This window comes from Zeus faber (genome assembly GCF_960531495.2).
Source record: "Zeus faber genome assembly, chromosome: 20".
In the NCBI taxonomy this organism is placed as follows: Eukaryota; Metazoa; Chordata; class Actinopteri; order Zeiformes; family Zeidae; genus Zeus; species Zeus faber.
In genome coordinates, this window is record NC_137207.1 from 17,050,781 (window position 1) to 17,072,009 (window position 21,229).

The 21,229-nt window shown below is 47.3% G+C and overlaps 2 protein-coding genes across 11 annotated transcripts in view; one reads left to right on the forward strand and one right to left on the reverse strand.

Moving 5' to 3' along the window:
• The window catches only part of LOC307245592 (neurotrypsin-like), a gene marked incomplete at both ends in the record, with an annotated part of 28,182 nt that extends 27,377 nt beyond the window's left edge, over positions 1 to 805 (forward strand). Inside the window, one exon of the mRNA XM_080021236.1 lies at positions 174 to 805. Coding sequence (XP_079877362.1) covers positions 174 to 805 — 632 coding nt within the window. The remainder of the gene's footprint in view (positions 1 to 173) is intronic.
• A 9,177-nt stretch (positions 806 to 9,982) lies between these two features.
• camk2g1 (calcium/calmodulin-dependent protein kinase (CaM kinase) II gamma 1) overlaps positions 9,983 to 21,229 on the reverse strand; it is a 40,336-nt gene continuing 29,089 nt past the window's right edge. For 5 of the 10 annotated variants that reach the window (XM_080021138.1, XM_080021137.1, XM_080021136.1 and 2 more), the window contains 5 exons: positions 16,449 to 16,586; positions 15,681 to 15,756; positions 15,295 to 15,389; positions 11,156 to 11,392; positions 9,983 to 10,501 (listed from right to left, as the gene is read on the reverse strand). In XM_080021138.1, coding sequence (XP_079877264.1) covers positions 11,160 to 11,392; positions 15,295 to 15,389; positions 15,681 to 15,756; positions 16,449 to 16,586 — 542 coding nt within the window. In that variant the 3' untranslated portion in view covers positions 9,983 to 10,501; positions 11,156 to 11,159. The remainder of the gene's footprint in view (positions 10,502 to 11,155; positions 11,393 to 15,294; positions 15,390 to 15,680; positions 15,757 to 16,448; positions 16,587 to 21,229) is intronic. The other 5 variants (XM_080021135.1, XM_080021143.1, XM_080021142.1 and 2 more) reach the window with 1 other exon arrangement.

Consider the following 21,229-nt stretch of genomic DNA (forward strand, 5'->3'; position numbering starts at 1 on the left):
CTAATCTGTGTTATACTCGATTTTGGTCCCCGAACCCCGACAGGGTGTTATAACCACCTTCAGATCCTGATCACCCTGATCACCCTGTCGTAATGACATTATCCCTTACTTAGCCTGCGAGCCCCACTTCGTATATTCATCCTTCATCCCCCCATCTGTCCTTTTTCTCCTAGATGCGGTGGTTGCGTCCTGGGTTCCCGTGCTGTCGTCGTGGCAATGCAAGAAGCGCTACGGCGACAGCTTCTCCAGCCACGGCACGCTGTGCGCCGGCAGCCCGCCCGACACCAGCCGTCTCCACGACGACGGTTGCCAGGGCAACTCCGGCGGCGGGCTGGTGTGCCAGGGCGAGGACGGGCGCTGGGCCCTGGCCGGGGTGGTCGCCGGGGGATACGGCTGCGGCGACCCGTCGTCGCCGGCGCTCTACACGCGGGTCGGCCGCTTCCGGGGCTGGATCGAGGAGGTCACCGCCGCCCCAGATGACCGCGGGGAGAGGGGAGAAGGCGACACGGGCGAGCCGCGTCCACCCCAACACGACGACTTGGTCCACGCCAAGAAGGATCTGACGGCGGTGGACAACGACCTGACGCACGCCCGCGGGGGCCGCGAGGATGGACACTCCCACCCGCGCGGCAAGCTCAGACACCACGACGACGACGACGACGACATCGCGGCGGCCAATGAGATCGAAACGCCGGACCGGAAGCGCCCGCACTCGCACACGCACGCCCTGCGTTCCCGCCTCCCTCACCGCGCCCGCGCCGAGAGGCCGCGCCCTCTCGAGGCCGACTCCAACGGCCTGGTCTGACGGAAGACGGAGGGTTCGACGAGGAAGGAGCGGGAGGGTTCCGACGAAAAAACCTAAAACTCGGTCGATGCTCCACCTGTCGAGGCTCCCGGGCTTAAAACATCGACTCTTTAAGATGAGTGAACTCTGTGCGGAGAATTCCCCCCAAAAAATTGACTAATTAAACCCCCGTAGGAAGACTGGAGGACGGGCAGATCTATGAGTGGGAGAGAGAGGGGGAGGGAGAGAGAGAGAGAGAGAGAGAGAGAGAGAGAGAGAGAGAGAGAGAGAGAGAGCCTTTGACCATATCCAAGTGGGGGAGAAAATAAGAAGTAGAGAAGGAGTAAAATAATGACTGCTAGGTCAGTGAGGACACTAAAAGGGCTTTTTTTAGGGACACACTCATTAAACCGAATCAGTCCCACACTGGCATGCTGTCATTCTGTCAAATTAGCAAAGAAAGAGTCATTTTAGGCAAAGGAAGGCGCTCCAAATTGACCTAACATAGTACAAAATTCCCCCAAAATCAACAGTATTTGCTCAAATTGACATATACACCTGTGTCTGAGGAGTCTCGAGATTATCGGTACTTTGGGAGCCCAGAAATCAAGTTTCCGGGGCTTCGATAAGACGGAGAGCCGTGACGTTGAAATCCGCTATTTGAACTCCAACACAAAATCGCGCGCTTGGACTCGGCTCTCAAAACTTGACCGGGCGATTCCCTCTCGTTTCGGAAGCCCGGGGGGAATCCCGTCTTTCTTTTCTTTCTTTTCTACTGATTGTGCGACATGATGATAGATAGATAGATAGATAGATAGATAGATAGATAGATAGATAGATAGATAGATAGATAGATAGATAGATAGATAGATAGATAGATAACCTGGTTGCTAGTTTAGATAGTCACTGTGATGCATCCCTTCTTGACTCTAATAGATAAGCTGTTGATAAAGTGAATAGTCGCTGTGTGTTCTGTCGTTCTGTTTCCCTGGGCAGGTGTGTGGTTCGGCCACTAGGTGGTGACAGTGTTAAATATATATTTTCGACATGAAGAGACATGAAGAGGAAGATGGAAAATGGCTCTGACAATAATAATTCCCTTTTTTTATATATATATAAATATATATGCTGTGGCAACCTGGATTGATCTGTGCTCAATGTACCGTGTACCATTGTCGTATTGTAAAGCATCTTGTAACCTGCAGCTCTGTGGCCTCTGGAAACTCAAAACCGTCCAATTCCTGTTTTGTTTTTTGTTTTTTTTATATATACAAGTATAATCCTGTACATAGACTCCCTCCTGAGACCAGCTGATGTTTTCAGTGGCTGTACTTTAGGTTTTGGACAGAGATCAGAGGCTGTGACTGTGCTCGATCCATTCATTGTACCTCAGTGTGACGGTGTGCAGATTCAAGTATTAAAAACATGGTGAGAACATCTGGCAACATGTGGCCGTGGGCGTGCTCCTTTCTTCATGTCATATTCATAAATTCTATTTATTTATGTATGTATGTTTATACATACATTAAAAAAAAAAAAATAATAAATACACTATGTCGATAGTATAAAAACGATATGTTGGTAAAATAAATAAAGTCGATAAATAAATAAACAGGAATTAAATAAAAAATAACGTTCCAACTGTCATACAGTTGGAACGTCTTTGGAAATTATAATAGAAAAAAAAACCTGTACTTAATGAATTTAAACTAAAGTTTGCATCAGTTTGATCACGTTTGTCATGTTTGAGAAAATAAAAATGTTTTTCTATTAATTAACTATTCAGCCAAATAAGCAGGTCCACATAGAATTGGCCTAATATCGTCCCAGTCTGCCGCTCTGGAATCCACAGAAGAGCGGGACAAGAATGCAACACAAAACACTTTATTGCTTCCAAGAGAATGGAAAATAAATCTGCTTAGCTTCTGCAGACTGTTTAATCTATTCTATTGTCTGGGCGGACTTAAATTTCCCCGCTGCCCTTCTTCTTTTCTTGCTGGGGATTTGCAAGTTGTTGTTTCCCCTCATTATTTGATTAACAATCATTCACTTTAAACTGTCGAAATATCAAAGGTCGTGGAGAGGAACCGACAGGTGCTTGGAATTCCGTCCCAGAATGAAAGGGTTAACTCGCATCCGACCCCCAACCTGCCGGGCAGCATAGCAGTGTGAGGCGCGGCAAGAGAGCTCCCCGCTCCGAAGAGACCAAACAAAATAATCGCCGATATCTAGTTGATTCACGTCGTTCCAGGGTGAACTCTCAGGTGAGCAGTGACCTTTTTAGAGAAATCACGGCTTCTGTTTGCTCCTTTGTCCATATTCATCCGAGGTCTGGTGACAGTCGAACGGTCCCAGGACAGAAACGTGTCGCTCGGCCGCTGTGTTGGTGTTTCGGACATGGCCTCCTGCAGCCGGGTGCGGTGTGAGGAGCAGTTCCAGTGCTCCGCCTGTCCGGACGTCTCCCCTGCCCCCGTGTCCGTCCTCTGCGGTCATAACTTCTGCACGGCCATGACCATGGCTACTGGGACAACGGCGTCCACTGCCAGCGCTCGCTCTGCAAGCAGATCTTCTCAAGGAGCCCCCAGCTGTTGACCAACACCACCATCCGGGATGTGTCGGACCACTTCAATGGGCGCCTGCGACATCTGCACGTGGAGGAGGCAGAGGGCGGCCAACTCCTGCCCGGAGTGCCTGACGTCCCTCTGCCAGATCCACCCGGAGCCCCAGCGACAGGCAGATTCAGCGGATTATCGGGGACATCTGTGGTCGCCAGGGAGGGCTACGTCCTTGGGAGGGTCTCCCTCCCAAGCACGTAGCCCTCCCTCCCCCTCCGCTTGGACCACGAGGTCCAAGCGGAGGGGGAGACCAGATGGGCCGTGGGAGTCTCGCTTGAGTCCGTGGACCGGAGGAAACGCCACCTCGCGTCCACGGAAGGAGGCTCTTGGAACCCTAGAGCTGGGACGCGGGTACACGTTCCCATCGCGTGACTCCACCCGCGGCGGCTGAGGAGGGTCAGGGTGTACGGTACGTCGACTACGGAGAGGGACGGGTCTCGTTTTTACGATACGGACGCCGGGTCTCGTATCCACACCTTCACCGAAAAACTTAACCCGCACTTACCGTGGGATTACCGACAGCGCCAAACCTCCCCCAGACATCAACATTGCGGAGGAAGGCTCGTGGAGGAATTCCCAGAGGTTCCTGTAAATCGCGCGTCGTACCTTTCTATAAACGGCCGTGTTTACTAAGTGCAGTCAATTCTCAAAGAAAAGTGATAGTTTGTACATTTTGTTGCTTAAAACTCCGCCCGACGCCTTCTAAATCATCAGAAGGCCCCGAGTGGTTTCTCTCCTTGTAACATGTAATCAAACAAACGGTCGTTAGTGAAGGGGAATAACGACGTGACGTCCTGGAGGAAAGTTTATTCTGCGCGGCGTCTTTGACAGAGTGAGGATGTGTGCGTGAGCAGAAGTTCTGTTGAGCCTCCTTAATCACCAAGAGCAAAGAGAACCAGGGGAGCTGTCCTACATCTACTGGGACACACACACGCACACGCATACAGGCACACACACACACACACCAACACACACACACACACGCAAACACAGGCGCACACACACGCGCAAACACACACACACGCGCACACACACACACACACACACACACATACAAGTCTTAAAATAACCGTCTTCATCATCAGACCAGCTTCTGTCCTAGTGACGCTAAGATAAGAATCCCACTTTGCAGCAGAAGTCCTCACTCACTCAGTCCAGCATGTGGACGCTCAAACATGTCAGTTTGTAAGCTGGTGTACGTGTGTGTCCATTGAGCCCAAAAGGCCCTGATGTGAGGGTGACCCCCTGCCAGAAAACCCAATGTGGGACAAAGAGTGTGTGGAGTACGAGTGATGTTTGTCGACAACTCTGGATAAAGCGTCAATCTGACGTTTTCGCTTGTGAGCCTCACATGTACCGCGCCGTTTCACGCCGAATTCCTCTCCATGCAAAACGTTAAAACTCTTTGCAAGTCGTTTCTCGGTCTTGGTTGTAGCTGCATTTTGCTTTTCTTTCTGCTAGTTTCCATCATATTCCGCCTGGTATAGTAGTAGTAAATAGTTTGTGACTTTGCTGTTTTGCAGTTTCCCCCCCGGTGGGCGTGGCACGGGCGGTGACGGGTCAACCTGCACCGTGACCCGCGTGTGCACAGTTTGATCGACCTCCACCGCAGCTCCGCGCTGACACCGTCCCTGCTGTCCCCACAGCCGGTGGATGGAAGCCAGGGTTTTTGGAGAAGCGCCTCCCCTGCAGCGCTCTGACTTTTGAAGACCAGGCCCGATCTGAACTTGGGGCGGGCCCCGCCCGACACCTCGCCCTCCTCCCACAGGTTTGGGTACAAGTGAAACTTTGACGGAGTTCCCCCAAGTGCGGTGAATTTGCCCTCCGCGTTTAGAGGCGCCCAAAAAAAATCTAATAAAAAATAAAAAAAACAGAGGAAATGAGCCTCGACGGCTTTTCGGACGCCTCCTCAAATGAAGCAGGAGCGGAAAGAATATCGAACGTTTGCGCCTCCCCAAATGCCACCCTGCGCTCTCAGAGATGAGAGAACAGAAGGCGGAAAGAAACCAAAGCGAAAGGTATGGACGGAGAGAAGGCGTCGGACACGCCCCTCTATCCGCTGGTGTCCACGGGGCCGTCCGTCCGTATGGCGCGGTTCGCCAATTGCCGGGAGCCTCGGGCGCCCGGGGGGGCCCCTCGTGTGGCTTTTCTGTTTTTGGTCGTCCTTTGTCGCTCCGGCGACGGGCGCCGTGCGTCACTCGCATCCCATATGTATCTCTCGAATCAGAAAGAAAAGGCCCTCGGAGAAGGCACAAGGGTGAACGCCGACCTGGTGGGCGGAGGAGAGGAAACACGGGCTTGTACTTTTAGAGATCGCGGCTGCAGGGCTTGCGACTCACAGATTGTTTTTTTTTTTTTAATTTATTTCTAGCCCACGCCTGCAACACAGCGGAGCAGAAGGAGCTACGTCGTCCGAATTCCAGGCAGAAGATAAATCAACCGGGTGAATCGGTGACGGTAAACGGTAAACCGTCCTCGCCCTGTCCCCTGAATGAAATGATCGGAGGAGACGTCCGTGAGACTCGGTGGCTCGAGGAGAGAAGTTGTTGGTTGAGGAGTTCAGCGTTGGCGGGCTCGAGGGTTTCGATGCCCGGTGACCTTTTGAAAAGCCACCAAGGCGGAGCGTGAAGGCGAGGTTTCGAGTCCTTCTTCTTCAATCGAACATTGGACGACGCAACCGATTGGACGCCGGCGACGCCCGGCGTGGTGGTGGTGGTGTTGTAATCGTGCGTCCCGTCCTTCGGCAGGCGGCCGGTCCGACTCCCCCTCCGCCCCGTTGGTGCCGTGGATCCTGGGGGCCAGGGGAAGGAGGCGAGCGCCCGATCGGGCTGCCGATGCCGAGAGGGAGTGGATCCGGCCGCCCGACTCGGACTGGACGCGCGACCGCAACACCGTCACGCCGCCGGGCTGATCCTTCTTCTCCGGGCATTTTTAAACACGCGCTCGTGTTGCCGGCTTTCAAAAGGTCACCCGGCATCGAACCCTCAAGTCCCCCGACGGCGGCGACCTTATCGCGCTTTCGCCGCCGAGTCTAATACATGTTGGTCGTGTCCTCCAAATCATTTCATTCGAGGGACAGGACTGGGATGGAAAAATCAGGGCTTGAACCTGCTCCGTCCCGGCCTGAACCAACCACGCCCTCCGCTTGGGACTCGGGGGCTCTCTGCTCTTTCGGTTCCGGATCCAGTCTCAGTTCAGCCTGTGAGTCAGGCTGAATAAGAGTCGCCAACGAGACAAGCAAACGACTCTTTTTTTTTTTTCTGGAGTGACTCCCGACTCCTGAGTCATTTAATATTAATACTCATTTTAATAGTCTGAGCGGATGACATTTCCAGTTCATCGTATTCTGAGTCATGTTCCCCTAAAAAATATATATATATTTTTTTTTTTTCAAACTAGAAAAATACAAAACAGGACAGAGGATTAGCCACATCTCTCTTAACAACCACTGCAAATTGTGGAAACTGTGAAATGGAAGCACATTTCTGACATGAAAATGTGACAAAATAGGTAAATAACAGTTTAGAAAGGGAAAATAAAGAATATTATCTGCTTGGATATGGGAGGGAACCATTTAACGGCAATAATTACCGGTAATTTGAAGAAAAAAATTGTTATTTAGATGAAACATCAAATGGGATTTCCAAAAATCTCTTCTGAACACCTGATGTATTGAATTGAAACTGGGGGCGTCATCGGTCTGACAAGATCCAAATCTCTTTGGCCACGCCCAATGTTTGGCCCGTATGCATTTCAGCTCAGAGCTTTAAGGAGTCGTACTCTAAATCACTTCTCTCCGCCCTCATCCGTCTTGTGGAAATCTTCCAAGAGACGAATCCACAAAATTTCAATAAAAGTCGGATTTTAGACAGAAGAGACAGAGAGATGGAAAAAATGTCAACGCAACATGAGTTTGAAAACACTTTCATTATTGAGTCTGATGGAAAAAATGGAGTTGTCGTTCGATAGATGAGGTTTTGGGAAATGCGACGACCCTCTCTGAAAGGGCGGTCTCCTCAATTTCAGATTTGCAGAGGAAGGTTTTTAAGGATTTTGAAAAGTGTTGAGTCTCATGTTCCAGAAAAAGCAATTTGTCGCGTCAAAGCGTTTTTTGAAATTTTCACTTCTGCTCCTTATTCTTACAAAAAAATGAAATAAAATGAATCATGGGGCTGGTTTGGGAAATATTTCAGTTGTTAATCAAAAAAATGTAAACACCCGAGTCATTGTCATTAGTAATACTCCAGATCAGCAATATCACAAATAAAATATTTTAAAAAAGAAAATTTTAATAATAATAACAACAAGAAGGAACAATGGACGTATGAACAAAAGAAAATGCAGAGGCGACGCAAAGATGCTGAAATAGTATTTTTATTAAATACTTTCAAGATCCAAGTTTTTGAAGAATAACAAAGCTAGGATGAAGACCAACTAACACTCAGACAAACACTTGATAGTCGTCAATTCATGGTTGTATTTCAGTGTACATCATGATCATGCAAAAAAACTCCAGCATCCAGGTGAAGGCTGGGGGTAGAAAGCGCAGCCCAATAGTAATATATCCATACAACGCAGGGAAAATGCTAACATCAAGGGCCTCATACCAAGCTACGGCTCCTCAATCCGTTTTTTAAAAATGTTGTTTATTTTTTATTTTTTTGTGAATTTTAAACATTTTTGTATTTTTTTATTTTTTTGTACTTTTTAAATCTTTTTTAAATTTGTCATTGTTTTCATGTCACCTATTTCAACATTTTGGATGGAGGAGGCTCTCGCTTCAAAGATGCAAATATCGTTTATATATTAGAAACAACCATCTCCATTCCTGTATTTTAGGTAGGTACATGGTAGAAATGCGTAACTGAAACATGCAGATAACTAGGTCTCCCGCTCTCTCTCTCTCTCTCTCTCTCTCTCTCTCACTCTCTCTCTCTCTCACTACTAAGCAGGCATAATTTCCAAATCTACGGGGAAAGATAACACAAGAATAAAATCAGCCCTAATTGATCACTGATCAACATTGTTAACTTCCATGTTATCGGCCATCCTCCCTCCCTCCCTCCCTCCCTCCCTTTTGTTATTGTGCGAGTGCTATTGTGAGAGTGTGTCTGAGGGAGAGTGCAGAACTCTAGCTTGGCAGAGCGACATATTTACCAAACAGCAAAAAACGACAAGTCAAACAGCAACAACGACAAAAAAAAAAAACAACCCAAAAAACAAAACAAGAAAAACAACAAAACAAACGACAGAGAAAAGGTACAAAGAGGGGGCGATGTGGGGGCGGGATACGACTCTGCACGGACGGACGGACATATTTGATTAGCATTAGCTCACGCTGCACTTACACAGAGCTGCGGCGACGATATGTTACAGCGCCCGGCGTGCACTTCCAGCCAGGCGTGCACTCCATATATGTATATATATGTATATATATATATGTGTGTGTGTGTGTGTGTGAGTGTGTGTGTGTGTGTGTGTGCGTGCGTGCGTGCGTGCGTGTGTAAACGTGCATATGATGAAGATGATGATATGTGACTGAGTTGGCTCACAGCATTGTGGGATCGCGGGCGAGGACACTACGGCAAAACAGGGAAGAGGACGATCCGTCAACTCGTCTGCCGACCCCCCCCCCAAAAAATATATTAAAACAGTCGTGCGGCCACGGGACGGGGAGGTGCGACTTTATCTGTGTCTCCATGCACCAAACGGTTCGCTAACTATTTAATAACGACTTTCCGGAGGAATTAAAATGGAAGAAGAGCAAAAATCAAAATTTCCTGGAGTCGTGCGGTCGAGGCGGCTGGACCGCTCTCAGGGGGGGGGGCACAGGACCTGTGTCTCTGGGATGCATGTACATATATTTTTACACTTTTTTTTTTTCGACACCTATCTATACAACACACTGTATTAACACAGTGATTATTAAACCAAAACGCCACGCCCTTCAGAGCGGGGGGGTTGGGGGGGGGGCGAGCGAAGGAGAGGCGGCAGGGGGAAAAATAACATGCATCTCTCTCTCTCTCTCTCTCTCTCTCTCTCTCTCTCTCTCTCTCTCTCTCTCTCTCTCTCTCTCTCTCTCTCTCTCTCTCTCTCTCTCTCTCTCTCTCTCTCTCTCTCTCTCTCTCTCTCTCTCTCTCTCTCTCTCTCTCTCTCTCTCTCTCTCCATATTTGCTTAAAAAGCAGCCTCGGTTGGACGCCAGTTTGAAAGGAGCAACGTAATGGAACGGAGGGGAGGGGGCTCTAAAAACACGACAAAAAATAAAACAAACAAAAAAACACACGTCAATTTCAATTTCAAAACACCACTCCTCCCTCCCCCCCCCCCCGGAGAGAACAGAAACGAGGGAACGAACGGGTAAAGGAACATGAACACACGTAAAAAGCCTAAAGTTCTACACTTTGGTGTTTCATGTTTTTTTTTTCCCCCCCTCCAAATATCAAGTTTTTTCTCGTTTCGTCGGGTTCTCTAACCAGCTCCGCCCCCCCTCCCCCTCCTCCCACAACGCACACCCTTCTGCTCCAAGAAAGTCCACCCCCCCCCCCCCCCCCCCACGTCGTTCACGTGTTAAACGTGCGGTTCCCAGCGCGACGCCTTCCGCCCGAAACACTAGAATGCCAAAAGCGTAGTAAAAATCCCAGCTCGCCACCGTTTCTCCCTTCTTTAGATAGTAAGTATAAATGCTTGGTTGAGTTTTGGTGATTTTTCTGGTACATCTAGTCATAATTAACAATATATTCATTACTCATACTCATAAACTGTCACAAGTTCAACTGTAAACGCTCTCCTCCCCGGGTGTCTCATCTTGCACGGGCAGAAAATAGATGGCCGCCGGGGGAGGGGTCAGGGGGCTAAGGTGCGCCCTCCTGTCGGGCGCCAGATGCATGCATCATCCCAAGGGGGCGGAGTCTGTGTTCAGCCGACCCCCAGCAGGTCAAAGGAGGGACGGGATTGGTTGGTGTCGTGGAGAGGGATGCGATCTAGCCCGGCCGGGCTCCTGGCTTTAGCCAATCCACGCAGAGGACGAGCCCCTCAAACACACTTGCCGAAAAAACTGCCCCCCGAAAACGCACACTCCAGTAGGCTGGAGTCTCAGGACCACTGGGAGGTGGAGAAAATTAAAAAAATTAATTGGTTGACAAAGTATTTCAAAAAAGGACATTGAAAGGGATGCGTTGCTATTTTTCAACCCATAACTGTTTATTATAAGGCTTTATGATGATGAACTTACCACTCGGCCGCAGGTTCTCACTGTGATTAAATGCAGCCCAATGGGGCAAATGTTTAAGCCTTAAAAAAAAAAAAAAAAGGTAAAATCTTCTTTTTGAAAACAGGAAACTCACTCGCGTTGAATAACAGAAATATCACATTTTATGTCGAGCTGCTTTTTGCAGCTGCCACGCGACATGGGCTGCATTTAAACACAGTGAGATGCTGCCGCAGAGCGCTCAGCTTCTCAACAGTAAAGCATTTAGTGAGGTCGTTATAAATGATGGAAATCAACATTTCAAAAAGACCTGGGATGAAAAATGGCAAAACTACACTTTCATTATTTTTGCTACAGTGACTCACGTTTCTAAATTTTACAATAGGATTTTCATAATAGCCAATAATTTTTTGTAAGCATTTCCCACTGAACATCAAAATCGAATACAACAATAGTAATATGGCAATATACAATTAACCCAATGATAAACAATAATTATAAACCTAAAAATTGACAGGAAAACAATGCAAACAACAACAAAAACACACCTGATCACTGGAGTGGTGCTGCAGGCGCCCCTGAGCAGTGGAAGTGCACGTTGAGCCACTTGCTGTCGCGGCGGTGCCACACCCGGGTCTCCTCCGACTGGCTGGAGCGCGGGCGACCCGTGGAGTCCACAAACTGCGTGAGGCGGATGTAGGCGATGCAGGCGGCGTCCTCGCCGATCAGGTGCACGTGCGGGTTGAGCAGGGTGGTGTGCACGGGCTTGCTGTTCTTGCTCAGCACTGAGTAGAAATTAAAATAAAATTCACTGACTTAAAGGAAACCTCTCATGAAAAGCACTTTTTCGGTGCTTGTGCACATACATTTGTCAGTTCTTAGTGAGCTGCCTGTTTCACTCAACATGTGATTCAACAAGCTGTTCTGATTTGTGTCTCGCGCCCCCCGTCTGACTAACTCCACCCACGGCTGGAGAAATAACAAGTGCCTCCTTTCCCAAACAATAAGTCTCTATATGTCTATATGAACAGAGATATGCAGATTCCTTTCCAGCTATGAAATTAACAATCAACTACTTTACAACTATCCGTATCATTTGTTTTTAAACAATGTGCCGCTGACAATACCGCGGCCCAGTTTGGAGACCCATCTCTCTCCGTCCCAGAGCGCGGACATGGCCGCCTCTCTGATGTTTTCTCTCCCCTGCCAGGCCTCACGTCCCTCATCCACCCTCACGTGGAAACGACCCCGGGAGTGAAGGTACGCTCTCAGCCATATCGCCTGCCGGACCATAGACGCAAAGTGGTGCAGGCTGAATTAGAGACCATGCTGGACATGATGGTCATCGAGGAGTCCACCAGTGACTGGTCCAGCCCCATCGTGCTAGTGGGTAAGCCCAATGGGTCAGTCTGCTTCTGTGTCGACTACCGAAAGGTGAACGTGGTGTCCAAACTCCTCGACCGGTTAGGTACAGCTCGATTTTTCACGACACTGTATTCAACCAAAGGTGACTGGCAGATTCCAGATTGTCGCCAGAGTCCAAGGAAAAGTCGGTGTTCTCCACTCCGTTCGGGGTTGTACCACTGTCGCACACTTCGATTCGGGTTGTTCGTCCCAGCCACCTTTCAGAGACTCATGGACCGGGTCCTGCGCCCGCACGCAACACACCCTGCTGCCTACTTAGGTGATGATCATTCATAGTAACACCTGGGAGGGGCAAATGCAGCATGTGGACGCCGTGATCGAGTCCCCGAGGCAGGCGGGGTTCATTGCCAGCCCTGAAAAGTTTGCCGTGGGGCGGAGGGAGGTACGGTAACTGGGGTACCTCTTAGGTGGAGGACTGATCAGACCTCAGATAGATAAAACCGTCGCGGTCGCGAACACGCCGAGACCCAAGACCAAGAAGGAGGTAAAGCAGTTTTTTGGGGCTGCCACTTTTTCATGTCCGATACCGATACCACAACCTTGTGTATCTGCCGATACAATCCCATACCGTCTGTTTCCCTCTCTTAAACAACTAAGCTGTTAATAATATATTTGTCTGGATGCACTTTGCTTGACCTAGCCATCTGAAAAACATCATGCTTAAACTGTGAAACAAATATTCTATTTCCCTAAAGGAAGAAGTACATAGCCCACAACATGACTCATGACTCAGTTATGCAGAGTCAGAATCCCTATCTTCTCATTCAGCTTCCGGTCTTCTGGGACCTGAAACTCATACGCCTCTGTGAATGGACACAGGAGATGTGAAAGTGACTTCCACTGCTCTGCAGAGAGCCGTTACGTGATAGTTTAGGCCAGCAAGAGGGTATTGTAAGTGGGCCGCCAAATCATGGGACACAAAGACACAAGACAAAAAATTATTAATTCCAAAAACGTTCTTAAATGTTAAAAAAAAATAAAAAATAAAAAATAAAAAAAATCATTTCATGGTATTTTTTCTTTGAAAACTTCAAAAATGCATCATCACTGATGGCTAGGAACTTAAGGTAGGGCGTACTACGACCAAGCCGGACCACGATCGACGTGCACCTGTACATTTTTGAACTTGAGGTGATCATCAAAATGGATGGTTGGCTAGCATCAGGCACAATGAAAAGAAAATAAGCCATTGGTACATCATCCACAAGCGGAGTCCTGGCGGGACAATCCTGCCGAAAGTATAGCGCTGAATATTTATCATTGGGATTTTTTTTTTTTGACAGGCATGAAAGAAGAACCATTACCGCTGTGCGTGGTATGTTCCGAGATTTTATCAAACAAAGCTCTGAAAACTGCCATGTAAACTGCGCCGTCACCTCGAGACAAAACACCAACAGGACACGTCCAAGCTTCTTGAATTTTGTTTCGATGATGAACTCAAGGAGCATCAGGGCAGGAAGAAAGTCATCGAAACCTCATGTACGGGCACCGAGAACGCAAAGGCAGCGGAAGCGTCCTATCGGGTCGCTGGACTCATAGCCAAGGCTGGAACGCCGCACACAAATGGGGGAGAGTTGAATTTTTCCCGCCACAAAAGAGATAGCGGGGGTGATGTTCAATCATCCTCATCTCATTGTCTGGTAACTCAGTCAGACGCAGGACAGCTGATAACGAGCGTACGAGAGTCGTCTTGATGCCCTCCAACTGGATGAATCGACAGACATCACAAATCTGTCAAACCTGCTCGCCTATGCAAGGTATGAAAACAATGGAGAGGCAAAAGAATAGTTCCTGTTTTGCAAATCCTTCCCGACGCGTTCAACTGCTGAGGCCATTTTTGACATTCTGAACGCGTTCATAATTTCAAACGGGGTGGACCGCTCCAAATGTGTGGGAGCGAGCGAGACAGTGGAGTCATCACACGGTGAAAGCTGTGGCTCCACTCGTAGCATCTGTCCACTGCAGCGTACACAGAGAAGAGCTGGCTGTAAAGAAAATGGCTGCGGACCTAAAGGCTGTTCTAGACGAGGCTGTCAGAGGAGTGAACTTCATCAAAAGCCGCCCGCCGCAATCTCCTTTATTTTCCGTTATATTTGAGGAGATGGGCGGTGACCCTGAGCAGCTTCTGTTCCGCACCGAAGTCCGGTGGCTGTCGAGGGGGAAGGTACTGATGCCGCTTTTTGAATTTGCGTGATGAGGTGAGGGTGTTTTTTCTCGACACAAAGTTTGAACTCGCACATCGCCTCAGTGATTCTGAGCGGCTGACTAAATTGGGATACCTGGCCGACATTTTCAGCCGCTTAAAAAGGACTCAACTTCAGTCTCCAAGGAAAAGAAGTGACCACGTCTAATATCCAGAATAAAATAGAAGCGACCAGAAGAAAAATGGAGACGTGGGCCAGGCGAGTTGACCACTCAAACTTTGAGTCGTTTGAGAATCTGTCTGACCTTTTGACAAAGGTAGAAATGCGGCTTCCCGTCACCGTGATCAATCATATCAAAGAGCACCTGCTTGGTTTGACGACCAAGCTGCGCGAATACTTCCCCATCCCAGAGCAGTGCAGCTGGAAAACCGCAGGCCTGAGCGCAGAGGAGAAGGACGGTCCTGTGGATCTCTCCTGCGACAGCGCATTAAAACTGCCTTTCTCACAGAGGTACCTGACCAACCTTTGGCCTCATGTCGCTTGTGAGTATCCTGACTGGCTTTTCAGCGCTTGTGGCATTGAAGACGAAATACAGGAATAAACTAAATGTTGATCCAGATCTTCGACTGAGACTGTCGTCCCTTAAGACAGACTTCAAGCATTTGGTGTCTGCCACACAACGTCAGCCTCGTCATGAGGCTAAGTCAGGCGGTGGCGGTATGGGGCAGACAGATGTCCGTGGTCTGCAAATGCCAGCACGGGCTTCTCACCGTGGCGGCACACCTGCTTCGAGTCAGGGAAATCAGCGCCCCGGCGGGCACTGTGTGGCTTGACTTCCCCAGAGAGAGCGAGAGAGAGAGACCAGGAGGCGGACTGTTCGTGTTTTATGTTCTACGTTTGCCCCGTGAGCCTTTTAAGCCTCTCGGATTGTTTGCCTCGCCCACTGTTGCAATGTAAAAGACCATAGAAGGAGGTGTGCTACAGCAGGTAGGCTACGGCTCTGTGTGTGTGTGTGTGTGTGTGTGTGTGTGTGTGTGTGTGTGTGTGTGTGTGTGTGTGTGTGTGTGTGTGTGTGTGTGTGTGTGTGTGTGTGTGTGTGTGTGTTAAGGCACACTCACGGTTTTCAAAGTAGAACTTGTGAAAGTCCATGCCTTCCACCAGGTTCCCAAGGGCCTCGGGTTCAAAAGAGGTCAGACCGGGATCACAAATCCTCCTGGGGGGGGGGGGGGATTATTTTTTCTATTATTATAGCCACACTATTATTCCACTGATTATTGAGAAAAAATATTTTAAATAATCTTAATGTATTTAATGGCATTTTCACCTTTAAATGCTATATTACAGCATGGAAAACAATATAATCAAATTAATAATTTTGCTAAGATACCTTGGGGGCACTCCTGGGGGGGGCGTCCCCAGTTTGAGAACCCCCCTTGGATATAAAAAAAAACTGTGTGTAACATGAAGTCTTCATTGATTGTTGGTTTGAAAGTATTGTACTCACGTGTAGGCATCAAAATCTCCATTGTTGATGGCTTCAATCAGCTGCTCCGTGATCTTGATGATCTCCTGTTTACGAGCTAGAGAGCGAGAGAGAGAGCGAGAGAGAGGAGAAAGTGAGCGACTGGTTGGGGGGTTGGAGGATGGAGGAGCCGGAGAGAGACAGAGAACAAAAGGCGCCTACGCAGGACGAGCGTACTGGAGCTGCTACGCGCGCGCTAGGCCGCCGAGCGGCTCCATCAGCACACAAGCAGTCGGAGGTGGAGAGTGGTAGAATGAAGACCAGCCACCACCTTTTGTTTTTAGTTATGCATCATGGTTTGGGGAGAGTCGTGAACTCCTAAAAATTAGCCTCTCCTACATTTTGTCGGATGTCCATCTCATTAAAATCATTATCGTCATCGCTCTGTGGCCACAGACGCCTTGCAGCCAAAACCCAAATCTGGATGTGATGTAATTTGCCATCTTGTCCTGTTTTCTCATTTTCTTTTATCTGATTTTGGTAGGGGCTTTCCTTGACTTAATGAATTGTGTTAACCAACGAGACTTCATTCACCTCGTCGAAAGACATAAGAACTTCGTACTTTCAGCACAAACCGAAACTGTCGCATGTGAAAACACCAAAACAAACATGTTTCTTTCCCCTCCATCGAAATGTAGAAATTATCGCTGAGGTAAAGGAAATGGTTGGCTAGCTAGCAAGCACGAGCTATGAGGCCGAGTGAGCTCCATGCACATTATGCACTCACACACACACTGTGAGCGGTCTTACTCTGCTGAGTGTTGCTTTTAGCTAGGACAGTGCTGCTCCCTAACGGAGCGTTGGGTGGGGCCAGCTCCATGTCGGGGCTGGAGCTGTGGTTGCCCGTGCTGTTCCATGCCATGCGCTTTACATCATGCGGGGAAACAGCTGGAACACAGTGTATGGTCAATGGCAACACACACACACACACACACACACACACACACACACACACACACACACACACACACACACACACACACACACACACACACACACACACACACACACACACTAATGCATTCAGTGCACAGACACGAACATGCGTATTAATGTCATGCCCACACACACTTCATGCAATGAGACAACATGACAAGACAACCAATACAATAACAATAAAAACAGTAAAAAAAACAAACAAACATTATTTAAACCAAAAGGAACATGGCAGACATCTTGCAGGCTAGGGCTCAGTATTGCGCAAAATCTCACGATTATATTCAATATCACTTCAATTAGATATCGATCACCATCAGTATCTAATTGCCACCGTCTGAGGTGCATTACAAAAATATGTCACGTTACAAATGGTTTTTAAGCGTAAAACGGTTGCATAACTTCCAAACAAAAGTATCGATATCACAATTTTCTAATTGATTCAGAAATTTAAACAACAGAATTTAATGGTATTGGAGTATTTTCACTATATATATTTTTTTTTACCCAGCCCTACTTTCGTCATAGAAACAGCGTTGTGTTAGTGCGATTTGTTTTTCCCCCCACAAGACATGCAGATCAGAGCACATTAAAACATAGCGGGAGTGCGTTGGTGTGTGTGGTGCGTATGCTCTATCCCAACGCTGCTGAACAAGCGCAGAGGACGGAAAGCCATTGTTCTGCCGTGGGTTCTGGCGGAGGCCCGCGGGGGAATACGGCAGGAAGGAAAAAGAGAGGAGGGCAGAGGGCGAGAGGCGCCGTGATAAGAGCGGCCGAGGAGAAGAAAGAGCGAGGGATGAAACAGGACGGGGAGAGGAAGAGGGGGACGGGAGGGTCACGTCGTCCTCCAGTGCAGGTGAGCAGAATGCGAGGATGAGATTGGAGGAAGAAAAAAAAAAAAAAAAAAAAAAAAAAAGCCCCTCGCAGGGGACAAGAGAACAGTGCGGAATGAGAGAGGGAAAACGGGGAGAAGGTTATGAAAGAGAGAAAGGAGAAGAGGAGGGATGCACTGATAGCCTTCTCATTTCCACCGGGTATTTTCTGACGCCGAGTACCTGCAGGGTGGGGTCTGCAGGTGTCAGAGAGCTACAGTTATGACCTTTAAGACAAATGTTAACTAAATTCAAGACTCGTTTCTAGACAAACCACCTCTCTCTCATTCAATCAATTATTCCAGATAAGCACTGTACTATATACACGGTATATAGTACAGGCAGAGACAAGTATTAGGTAGAAATAGGGTTATTAGCTATAAGAGTATTTCTCTGGCTCAGGTACAACAGGTTACACAGAAGTTTTTTCCTCTACGTTGAAATAAAATAGACGCCATCATTTCGATAAAAGATTGCGCAGATCTGTTAATTTCCGTGTTCGGCAAGTTGCAACGGAGAGCCAATCAGTTTGGACGATCTAAAGCTGAACTTTCACCTCGAATCACGTTTGTCGATATAGAAATAAGCCCCGCCCCCTCTCCCGTGGACAAGTTGCGCTTGTAAATACATATAAATGTATATGCACACACACATGGAGCAGCGACGAGGAGTATCCAGAACTGGGAGGAGTAGCAGAAAGATGATCGTTGACAACAGGGACACATACATCCTTAGTTTGGCGTTTTTTTGGATATTTTAGTTCTGACCCAAAGCAGATGCTAAATATCCATTGTGTTAAATATGTCGACAAGACGTGCAACACCATAAACTTTTGTTATTTAATTAGACCTACTTGGCATTTATTTATTTTTTGATTTAATCAAAATTGTATTTGAGTGAAATGTTAAATAAAGCAGCTGCACTTGTTACTTATTGATCACAAACAGAACTTTAATTTCAAATTGTAATGTGCAAAGTATTTATTTTTTAATTTTTTAAAACGGTGTTAACTGACAGGACTTATTTTATTTTGAACATTCAATAAAATATATTATAAATCGACTTGCATTCATGATTTCATTCTTTATATAGCCTGCCTATCAATTGTTTTTAAGATCAATAGATACAGATTACATTTGACTGGAATCTCTCCAATTTCACGGGGAAATTGAAATCATCCAGGACACGTGGATCGGCAGCAATTTTTTCTAACCGAAACTCACACACACACACACACACACACACACACACACACACACACACACACACACACACACACACACACACACACACACACACACACACACACACACACACACACACACACACACACACAGAATAACATTGTTCATCTCGTTCCAATGGCACCTGTCAAGGGGTGGGATATATGAGGCAGCAAGTGAACAGTCAGTTCTTGAAGTTGATGTGTTGGAAGCAGGAAAAATGGCGTAAAGATCTGAGCCACTTTGACAAGGACCAAATTGTGATGGCTAGACGCCTGGGTCAGAGCATCTCCAAAACGACAGGTCTTGTGGGCGGTTCCCTGTATGCAGTACCTACCAAAAGTGGTCCAAGGAAGGACAACCGGTGAACCAGCAACAGGATCATGGGCGCCCATGGTTTCATTGATGCGTGTGGGGAGTGAAGTCAAGTCTGTCTGGTCCAATCCCACAGAAGAGCTACTGTAGCACAAATTGGTGAAAAAGTTAATGCTGCTATGATAGAAAGGTGTCAGAACAGCTGCATCACAGCTTGCTGCGTATGGGGCTGTGTAGCTGCAGAGTGTCCATGCTGACCTCTGTCTACCGCCAAAACATCTACAATGGGCACGTGAGCATCAGAAGTGGACCATGGAGGAATGGAAGACGGTGGCCTGGTCTGATGAATCACGTTTTCTTCTACATCACGTGGATGGGGTTAGGGTCCGATCCGATTGAGCATCTGTGGGATGTGCTGGAGCAACAAGCCAGATCAATGAGGGCCCCACCTTCAACTTACCGGACTTAAAGGATCTGCTGCTAACGTCTTGGTGTGTGTAGCATCCAAGTATAAAGGAAAGTATCAGGAACAGAAATTGCATTATTTTATATATCCATGCATTTATTTTGGTAAAAAATTGTCAAGTTCTTCTGGATCAGATTAACTATTAATTACTTACTTATTAAGCCCTCTTATTATTTTATTAATGTACTCACTTAAATGACATTAACATAATTTTCACCGAAATGTGGTTAACGGAAGATGGTTTTCCCGGTATCGGTGTTCCCTCATTAGGGACCCCTTTCCGGGCGCTTTTCTTGTTGCTGTGGACTCTGTCATGTGCTGCCCTTCCCCGTCCCGGCTGTGTGCATTGAAGAATGTGAGCAGTTTCAAATGGCTCTTATAATATACGCAATACTTTTTATAATACACGCAATATTTTGTATAATATACACAATATTTCTTTCTGACTTTTAGACAAGTAGACTTTAAACTTCCGTTTAAATGTCAGGTAAATCAGTCGCGAGGAACATCCCTATTCTGTATGTGTCGGAACAACCAGCAAGGGGACTGAACATTTTGTTAATTTATCAGTAACACCAACACAATAACTTATAACCAGCCTTTAAAACATAAATTTAACTTCCAAGCGTTGCGCAGCGAGCACGCATGAAGCGAGCCGCCTGTTAATTACCGGCAAACCATCAAAAGCTGTAATTATTCTTCTGGATCTGTCAGTACAACCAACAAGGACACTGAACATTCATTTTTGTTCAAATTTGGTTCAAATGAAAAACCCTCTAGCGTTTCATACATGGGTCCAACCATATACTGTAGGTTTTAAGGTTCGTTTTGGCAAGGCGCAGCTGCTGAATGGAGGTTTTTCTTTCCTGCGACCAAATGACAAATGAAATTATTTTTCGACTAAGACCCTTCTGGCCGACTAACGTTTGGTCGACTATTTGGGGGCAGCCCTAGTTGATGGTAGTAGATGGTACCGAGTTTAGGGCTTGATAGACAGCTACGAGCTCGTAGAGTTCTGAGTCCAGCGTCGGACCCAATAAAGGTATTGATGCATACTGCAGAGTGGAGGAAAAAGAGGAGAGAGGAAGGTGGGGTCAAAAAAAAAGAAGAGGAGACAAATGGGGGAGGGCAGTGTACAGGGCTTCCTGTGGGGTCAAAGAAAGGTCAGGGCATCTCTAACAGAACTGGAGCGGCGGAAGCATCGATGGAGGACACACCAGGACACAAAGCAACCATCAGGAAGCAAACCATTCAAGGCACAACACGGACCGGGGGAGGGGCTGTGAGGACGGGCAGACGGGGTCATCCCAAAACAAAATAACCCAAAAACAAATTATTCCCATAGATGTTCCATAGAATACACACCTCTCCAAACTATTCTTAATATTATGGCATTTTTTAAATCAATGAGGGCAATTTTATATATACCAAGTGTATGCAGGTGAGTGACCACCAACATTTGTGTTCCAGCTGACATAAATGTTAGCTATCGTGTTCTTAATTCTCTAAACCTAGTCCAAATTCAACCTGTATAGTTTAAATCCAATGTCAAAGGAAGGAAAAAAAAAAAAAAACTGGACTTGAACACTTAGTAGAGGGAGAGGCGATTATCATGAATTTCTGGTGGTTTCGCCACTCACTTCATTAAAGCAGGAGCACACACACACACACACACACACACACACACACACACACACACACACACACACACACGCACAC